At 35.8% G+C, this 9,540-nt stretch overlaps 1 protein-coding gene across 1 annotated transcript in view; it reads left to right on the top strand.

Moving 5' to 3' along the window:
- LOC104397433 (MOB-like protein phocein) overlaps nt 1–5,766 on the top strand; it is an 8,641-nt gene extending 2,875 nt beyond the window's left edge. Inside the window, exons 3-8 of the mRNA XM_010007393.1 lie at nt 500–600; nt 2,127–2,169; nt 2,414–2,500; nt 3,678–3,757; nt 4,404–4,515; nt 5,371–5,766. Coding sequence (XP_010005695.1) covers nt 500–600; nt 2,127–2,169; nt 2,414–2,500; nt 3,678–3,757; nt 4,404–4,515; nt 5,371–5,502 — 555 coding nt within the window. The 3' untranslated portion in view covers nt 5,503–5,766. The remainder of the gene's footprint in view (nt 1–499; nt 601–2,126; nt 2,170–2,413; nt 2,501–3,677; nt 3,758–4,403; nt 4,516–5,370) is intronic.
- The last annotated feature ends 3,774 nt before the right edge of the window (nt 5,767–9,540 follow it).

Genomic DNA, 9,540 nt, shown 5'->3' with positions numbered 1-9,540 from the left:
GTATACTTAACTTCTATGAAATGTTGTAAGTTCAGTTTCCCAAGTTTTGTATTTTGGTAAAAAAAACAGGGAACAAGGCATGCTATTTATCTCTTTACAATGTTGCTGCACAAAAGTGAGTTTTGTAAGCACCCTATGTATATTAAAAAAATTGTGATTATTAATTGTATGCAGAAATTACTACAATTCCCATGTCTGGTTTAAACAAATCAGATTTAAGAAAATAGTGTTGTTTCCTGTGGGCTTTTTTTTTTTTTTGAGACAGATGTAAAAAAAGCTGTAAAATTTACCCATCATTTTACTTTTCCTAGTTGAGGAAAGGCATTTTTCAGCTGTGGCAATTTTTGTATCAGTTTTCTTATCCTGCCCACCTTTAATCTGTCAATCACTTTTTAAGTAAAGAGAAAAATTAAGTCCTTCAAAGATGTAACATCCTAAATACACCATCCTGTTACAATCACAAAAAGATCTAGATGTATTTTTTTCCCTACTCTGTTAGTATATTCAGCAAAACATAAGGGCAGACTGTTCCAACATTGACAAGATCCTTGAACCTCCTGAAGGCCAGGATGAAGGTGTATGGAAGTATGAACATTTAAGGTAAGAATCCATCCTTTGTCAACACCATGTCTGGATTCCACTTTTTTTTCACTGATAGTGGCAGTGCATCTTTTTGAATGTGACAGATTGAAAGTAACTCAGATGAAACTTCATATTTCTACTACAAAATACTTTTACACTTTGGTATTAATTATTTTCTGAATTTCTTGTTCCTTCTGAAGATTTATAATGGGCTCTCATCTAGAGTTTTTGATGTTTTTTAAGAAAATGATTGTACCTCACTTCAAACATTTTATTAACATGTTTTGAATATGAAAATACAGTCATGAATTTCCACAGCACTTTCTTCTAGTATCATCAGTCCTTCATCTCCACTCATTAGCTCATATGTGATTTCTGGATGCTCCTACATTTTTGTCTGAAACTTACAGGACAAGAGCTGGGAAAGCAAGAGTACCTGTGTTTTACAGTTCTTTTTCTAGCTGTAGAGAAACTCACAACTTTTTGTCCTTTTCTCAGTTTGTTTTTTTGCAGCATAGTAACTACGCTCAGTCTAGGTGGTTTGTGCCTGAAAGTGTTTTTCAGTTGTAGTGTAGGTTTGCACCCTGCTACTCCTTTTTTTCCCCAGCATTACTTCAGTGTCTTTGTGTCCTGATTTTTGTTTTCTACATTTGTCTTCTAACTTCATCCAATATACTTTTCAGGAAGAGGAACTACTAAGCTACTTTATATATTCTGATCTTTTGCCTCCCATTTTGTTTTTCTTTTCTCTGGTCTGGAATAGTTTTAACAGATGCAGGGAATCCTCAAAAGAGGTAAAAGTATATACATAAAATTGCAAAGACACATTTTAAGAATTTCCCCTGTTCTTTTCACATACACCAAAAATCACTGTAGATTCATAGAATTGACTTGTCACTAAATACTTACCACTTTTGGAAAATTTATTCAGATTTTTCGTATCAGATGGAGGGGTGAGTTCTCTTAAAGAATTAATGCACTCTCAGCTGTGCTCTAGAGAAAGCAGCATTTCTGGAAGTCCCACTTTGTTACTGATCTGTGGTGGGACTTGAGCCACTTAATTGACTTGGAGAAAGTATATCTTAGGATACCTTAAAAGGATCCAGCTACATGAATTTAAACTCAATTTTCTTGACGCATTCTTTGTTACATTTTTTAATCTGCATTTGTGAAATAGCACTGTCTTCCATAGCAAAGTTGGTATCTTAAACATTTCCAATGAATTATTTGTTAAGCCTCTGCTGTCAGGTAAAAACAAAAAATTGTTTTGCTGAGTCAAAAAAAAACTATGCTGGTGTGCATTCTGTTTCTTTGAACTTGTAGCCCTTTTATAGTGTGTTAATTCCTAGCTTGTTGCCTTTTCAGGTGTAACATCAGCTGAAATGATCATGTTGTGATGGATTTTTTCACTGTACAAGAAAAATGTAAAAAACATTAAGAGTTCTGTGAAGGAAATCAGAATGTATAACATTGTTTTTTATTGGATTATGCCAGTGGGAAACGAATTGTGAATACTGATGCTTCTGTGTTCAAATTTTTTTTAGACAATTCTGCCTTGAGCTCAATGGACTAGCTGTCAAGCTTCAGGTAATTATTTTCTTGATATTTTTATATTGTATTGGGAAAGACACTTTGTTGTGAGTTTGCAGAGCTGCTTCTAAATTTATACGCATAGAATTAAGTAGTGGATTGAGGTAAGAGTTTTTTAGGGTTTGAAAGACTTCTGGCAAATAACCCTTTTTGGTGGGGGACAGGGCGAGAAAGTGATTTTAAAAGATCAACTCATTGTCACTGTTGTGTGGTTTTCATAACCAAACAATTGTTTTAACAGAGTGAATGTCACCCGGACACGTGTACTCAGATGACAGCTACTGAACAGTGGATTTTTCTTTGTGCAGCTCATAAAACTCCCAAAGAGGTATGGATGTATTTTGGAAAACTACCCCTATTAATGCAGGCTTTTCTTTCAAAGTCATATGTTCATAGGGACACTGTTGTAACTGGCTTCTCAGTCAAACTGAAAGTTTCTGTGGGTTAAGAACATTACTTGAGGTTTCCTTACAAAAGAGCAGGCGAAGCACGAAGGAGCTTTTTATTGCAATATTGGAGATTTTGCACATTCCTTTCTTTTCTCTCTTAGTTTGTGTTGAGACAGCCTAAAACTCAATGGAAAAAGGTATTTGTTTGACTGAAAGAAGAGTACATGCTGAGAGTAGGCTGTCCTCTTGATTCTTTGGCTTTGGTCCATAGCACTAAGCATATAAGCCTGGCACTAAGCGCACATGCTTGTTCTTAGGGAAGTTACTCCTAAAAGGTGGTGGAGTCATAAAAATACTTAAGCTGAGTGTGTTATCACCATGGCAGTAGATTGTCTACCTGAGTGCCCAATTACTTCAGCCTTTGTTCCAAATCAGCAATCACTGTCAACTAATGGTCAGGTAGTGAGTGATGCAACCTTGAACTGGTGACAGAAACAGGCAACTGAGAAGTCTTCCTGAAATTGGGGAATGGCAAGATGAGCAGATGTTCCTGCTCTCACTTGTCTCAGTTCATCTCTTCTTCCTTCTTCTCTACATGTACGTAATTGCACAGCCAGGGCTTCACTCATTACACATGTAGCTACACTAGTGATTTTGTTTTTCTTTGCCAAGATAAAAAGCATTGATGTACTTAGATGTAGGCTGTTCTATGAGGATTTTGTTTTGGTTGGGTTTTTTTGGTAAGGTGTTAATTTCGGCTGCAAAAGAAGAGTCTGGCAACTTGACTAGGAGGGGAAAACAAATGAACTGTGAGATAATGATTCTTTCCTTTCAGTGTACTTCCAGTATGTGTTCCTATTGTACAGCTTTTACTTCAGGAGTACATAAAATTCACTACTCATGTCATGAGTACTCATGTCATGTGTACTTTTTTCTTGAACCAATTAAAATAGGTTGTCAACCAGGAGAAAGGGCTCAAGGGAAGCTATGCAAAACTCCTGGGAATAAAACTGTACCATGCTGTTACAAGTATCAGGAAACAAGATTTTTTTTTTCAAACAAGTTAGAGGGCAACATCATGCACACACCCCTACACATGCTTGTCTCTTTTTGCAGTGTCCTGCTATAGACTACACCAGACACACACTTGATGGAGCTGCTTGTCTTCTGAATAGCAATAAGTATTTCCCCAGCAGGTAAAAATACTTTTGTTTTGGGAGCAGGGAGAGGGGGAGGGAGAGAGTAGGTGGCACCTAAGCACTTACACAGCAGGTGGAAACACATAACATTTTTAATGCACCGTCACTGAAAACATGAGAAGTCCTGCAGCATGTATCACTTGTAGGTGTAGCTGTTGTCACTTTTAAGGCCAGGAAGAACTCCTGCCTATTTATAAATAGTTTGCCATTTACTGGAGCTGATGGCTGCTTTTTAGGTGGAAACTGTTTTCCTAGTATCTCTTGCTGTTATGGGGCTTTCACTGGAGTACTGTCAACCTCTATACCAGGGTGGCCTTTAGACAGACACAGTGACCCAAAGGACTTCAACACTATACCACTGAAAGTCTTCAGAAGACACCACCAATCTACTGTGGGACATCAATGAACTAATTATGTTTAATGACAGGCAAAACTGGTTTTGTAGTCAGAGTACAATTTTTAAATATGGCATATGCACCAACATTATCTTCCTTGCTAAAATAAGCAATTCCAGATAATGTATCTGCAACACTTGAAGTCTAAATTTCAGATGTAATTACATAGTGTAGTTTAACAATCAGAATTAATGTCAACAGTAGTCATTTCAGAAGACCTGTTTTAACCTTTCTCCTGGTGCTTACAGGGTTAGCATAAAGGAATCTTCTGTAGCCAAATTAGGATCAGTGTGCCGAAGGATTTACAGAATATTTTCACATGCTTATTTTCATCACCGGCAGATATTTGATGAATATGAAGTAAGTATCTTCAAATTACATCTTGAAAGAAGGGCATTTACCAGTTACAGCTGTGTTGCAATTGTATTATATGTTTTCTTCACACAAGAAGATCCATATTTGAGTTAATTACTGATTAATTATCAATTGTACGAAATGAGTTTTATGAGAAAGAAAATTAATTTATAAAATAAGTTTATCCAGTTACCATTTCCCTCATTGGGATAAAAGGTCAAAACTTGAGTTTTTGTACAAACAACTCAAATCTATCTTGTTTTAAAGATTTCTTAGTGTACTGAAGCACTTAGTAGAGTTAGTGCTGCTTTTGTATATACTTCCTGTTTGTATGTTACACAACAGTTAAGGAATTATAATTTTAAAAACTGCAAAGAGGAGTAACTGGAGCTTGTACACCTCCAGTATTTTCCAACTTTTTGGTTTTTATGGAAAAAAAAAAGTAAAAAAGAATCCTTGCCAAATTCCACATAAGGTTGCTGAACTGCTATGGAGCAGTTGTGCTCTGTGCGGCTGGGGATAACATATAGGAGGAGTTACACAATACCTTAAAATTCTCTTTTAGAGAACAGACCAGGACTACATTAATACTTGAATATATTCTTGTCCAAGTGCTGTTGAAATGATCTGTAACTTAAGCCTGAACTTCAGTAGGGATTTTGGTTAACTGTAGTAACTATAAGCAAGCAGTAAAGATGTAAAAGTAATAATGTAACTTTATCATTCATCATTACATCTCTTTTCTAACATACGTAAATCTAATGAAACAATTACAGACAAGAAGCATTTTTTTAGTATGTTCATCAGTTCTTTTAAATATTCCTTCTGTATATATTGTCTTTTCCCTTTTTTCATCTCCAGAATGAAACTTTCTTGTGTCACCGGTTCACTAAATTTGTGATGAAGTATAATCTGATGTCAAAGGATAACCTGATTGTACCAATTTTGGAAGAAGAAATGCAAAATTCAGTGTCAGGGGAGAGTGAGGCATGATGGGAATGGCAATAGAGAAGCCTGCATTGATATAAACAGAACATTAATTACATACTGTATATATCAGTTTAGACACTTTGATCACCTATCTGCATAGCTTTGTTAGTATACTTTTTGTATGCTGTGTGCATTGCCTTTTAATATGGGAAATACTTTAAGTTATTCATGGGCTGTATATTCCATGTGGCACTCATGGTTTTCAAATAAAAGTAGTAGTATCTGTTTATAATGCCTGTTAATAAAAGAATTTACAGTTCTCTAAGATTGCTGCTAAACAATCATTGAATCACAATCCTGAACATGTGTCTGGTTGGGTGGGAAAAAAGTGAGATTAAGGTTTCACAGCAAGCCATTTTTTTAATGCAGTAGCTATATTAAGTCTTAGTTCAATGATTATCACCTTAAATATTTTGCAGGTAATTTTGCAGGTAGTTTCTTGCAATGTAGCTGATTCCTAATTTAGCTAGTATTTTTTTAAGATGGCTTTGAAGATTTACTTCTGGATGTGCATATTCCTGTATGTGTGTATCCAGATACTAATAGCATCTATAGTATTAATAATACCAAAAGGACAATTCCACTATGCTATTGAATATATATTCTTCAGATACAGCTAATGTACCTTCTGAACTTGTTTTTTTGTTACCAGTGGAGGTTAGTGTACAGGAGGGGACAGGTTCTGTCCTGTTAAGGTAGACTTCTGCTGTTCTGTAGTCCAGTCCACAGCTTCTCAAAAGAATAACTGGCAGAGAAGTCAGTGGCTTATACCTGTGTATATTTATGGCAACTGCTTACAGAGTATACCTCATAAATATTCATGTTACAGTACATAAGACACACAAGCAGTCTTTGCTTGTATTCCTAGTAAAAACACTTAAGTACCTGAAATACTGAACCTGATTCTTTGCAAGAGTTCAAGTTTTCAACATGTTGTTTTTCTTTATTCACCTGAATGACATCCTTTGACAGAGAGATTTGGATTCATGCTTCTGTTCCCTGTGTTTATTTCAAGTTGTGTTTGCAGATTTGCAGTAACTGACAGTTTCCATGAGTGCTGCTTAATTATGTCATGTCTAGAATTCTAGAATTAAATGTTTTAGAGATGAATATAGCAGACACTGCTAAACATACAGGAATGTAGGGTCTAAAAACACTAGCAGTGTTTTTACATTAAATGAATTCTACTTAGCTGTTTAAGAAGTTAGCTGGTTGTTTCTCTCTGTGGTTGCCAGGGGTACTATTTCTTTAAGCAGGTCAGAATGGGCTAACTCAGCTAGTTTCTGCAATTTACACTGTTTTTTACATTATACCTACCTGGAAAGAAGGGAGTCCACCTGTTGTTAATAAGTCTTTTTTTGTAATATACTAAACATGCCTTAAGTTTTATTTTTCCTTATATGAATCAAACACACCTCAAGCAACAGTACCACCTGGATATAAAGGGGATTTGAACAATGAGAAAATAGAGAGACTAAACTTAAGTACTTAAACAGCTGTATCCTTCAGCCAGCTCTTTTTGTCTTATGTTTATAATTGTATTTAATTGTCAGCAGGGGAATTGCATGAGATGTTGTCTGAGTGAAAGTAGCTTTAGTTAGTCTATACACTTAAGTGTAACTTGCCTTGTAGAGACCAGGTTCTTGATTTTGACAAATATCTTGAAGTTTGTGCTGCAGGTAGGAGGGCTGTATTCTGGAGGTAGCAAAAGATATGTAGCTTAGTTACAGTCAGCTGTAGGACCACTCATGGTGTGGTTCTTAGAACAGTCAGTCACTCTGTGTGCTTCTGTTTGCCACAGTGACAGAGGCAAAACATGTAACGGCTGTTGCTAATTACATTTCCTCTACATAATTGAAGACAATAACACAGTGCTTGGGTCTGCAATGAAATTTTAAACATCTTTTCTTCCTCTTAATCCTTCAAGGGCTTCACTGCAGAACAAAATTTGGGAAGTTTTAATCCTGTTTATTCTCGTTCATATTTGCACTGTAAAGTTGACTTGCTGTACTAAAACTGAATTTATATAAGGCCTAAGTGAAACACTGCTTGTATTTTCCCTTGCTGTTGTTTACATGAGTACTGTGTACACACACGTGCCTGAATGGTACCATACAACTTCAGTTAACCTAAACAAACCATAGATTTGTCTAATAAATATTAACAGGTTTAATTTAGACTCTACATAATAAGGAAAACAAGACTGTCAATTATATTATGTAAAAAAATACATAAAATTAAACTGTTTCTTTATCCATACCACTATATTTTGGTAAGTGATTCTCATTTTTCATGTCGTCTAAGAATTCAGGCAACTGAATGCATCCCAGAGAAAGTTCAGTGCTCTTCTATCTCTGCTGAAGTGAAGTTGTATTTCTTCTTTCAGAAGTAAAGAAATACATTACTTGTTAGCATCTTGAAGTCAGACCTCAAATCTATACACCTCTTATATCAGAAAATGGTGGTTCTATAATTAAAAAGGGATATCTAGAAGAGGACCTTCCAGATACCAAAATAAGCACATTGGAACAGCATGCCACAGGTGCAGAAAGAACTTTCATCTGACTTCTTAGTCACTGAGGCTTTTCCTGATGTTTTCCTTAGTCACTGAGCTTTCTTGTCCAATGTTGTCAAAGTTTATCTGCTTAAACAGATCTGAACACATCACCAGACAAGTTCCTCTAAAACACTTCGTCTTTCAAGTTATACTCACCTTGAGGTCAGGAACGTCCACTTCTTTAATTCATACCAATTGTCTAAATTCTGATACAGGAATTTGGCTTTGAAAAATATAAATCCTAGCCAACTCTATTCTCTAAACTTAGCCACAGAGAACTGTCAAGACAGCAACCTGCACTTCTTACTTTCAAAAGATTACTAAGAACAAGGAAAATCTAATCAGCTTTTAATGGATGACTGCAAATCTAACAGGCTTTGCCTTGTGACCTGTATGATGTACAGACAAGACTGCAAAAAAGTCTAACTTAAGGAAAGCTAAATACATTGAACTAGGCCATTTAATGTCCGTGTGAGACAAACAGAAGAAACTAGTAGCTGATTTGCTAAGTGCTTTTAATGGCGAGAATCTTCCTATCCAATATAGAAAAGATCTTAGCTTTACAAAAACAAAAATAGTATTTTACAGAGCAGAAACAGAAGTTAAGCAGCAGTTTATTGCAGTTGACCAGGTATGTACATAAACTTCTGGCCATTATAAGCAGGGCACAAAGTTTGGTTTACAGTGGATTGTTCCTCCCTGCTTGTAAACACTAGGAAAGCATTTCCTCTCCAAACAATTTAAGAATCAGGAAGCATAAGCAGTCTTTTGCAGATGTTCACAACAGCATTTGTTCCCTTCTATCTCTGTTCTTAATAGTTGCAGGGCATATCTGCTGTCATTTACAGGTAAGTGAATTACAGTTCAGACCCACAGGCTCCTAATGGAAGCCTTGTTATTGAATAAATAAATTTACTTAATTTTTGCCAGCAAATGCATCCATGCTTTAAGTTTGATTTGCAATTCTTTCAATAAAAATATGACTATGACATACATTGCAGTTCAGTGATAACTGAACAGTGTGTATGTGCATTATATATATAAATAATACATATATATATAACAGGAGCCTGAAAAAAACCCCCAGGGTTACTCTGACAGCTCTTCTGATTTACAAACGTAGTTATTGGATGGTGCTGGTCACAACACTAATAAAGGCATACTGTAATCCTCTAGTTTGTCTAAGACCAGGGGATCAAAAAAACAGCTTAAACTAGAAAAGCCTAAGCCCAAAATGCACCCTTCCCTTTTCACTTTTCCAGTTAAGAAGTAGTGGGCTTTCAGAATGTTTAACTACAAAGAAATAAACATTTTCTGTTATTTGCTTTAGAAGCATTTTTAATAATTTCTGTTTCAGCATCCATGCCCTAGGGAGATGGGTGGTTTATTCTGTCTTCAACTAATGTGTGAAGTCAGGTAACTTTTGCAGTCTTCACACAGGCTGAGGAAGCAATTTACTCTGATTTCTGAAAGAAAGCCTTGCA

The sequence above is a fragment of the Chaetura pelagica genome, unplaced genomic scaffold (assembly GCF_000747805.2).
Source record: "Chaetura pelagica isolate M959 unplaced genomic scaffold, ChaPel_1.0 scaffold21, whole genome shotgun sequence".
NCBI classification, from domain to species: Eukaryota; Metazoa; Chordata; class Aves; order Apodiformes; family Apodidae; genus Chaetura; species Chaetura pelagica.
The sequence above is the reverse complement of the archived record's forward strand: the minus strand, read 5'-3'. Positions and strand labels throughout refer to the sequence as shown.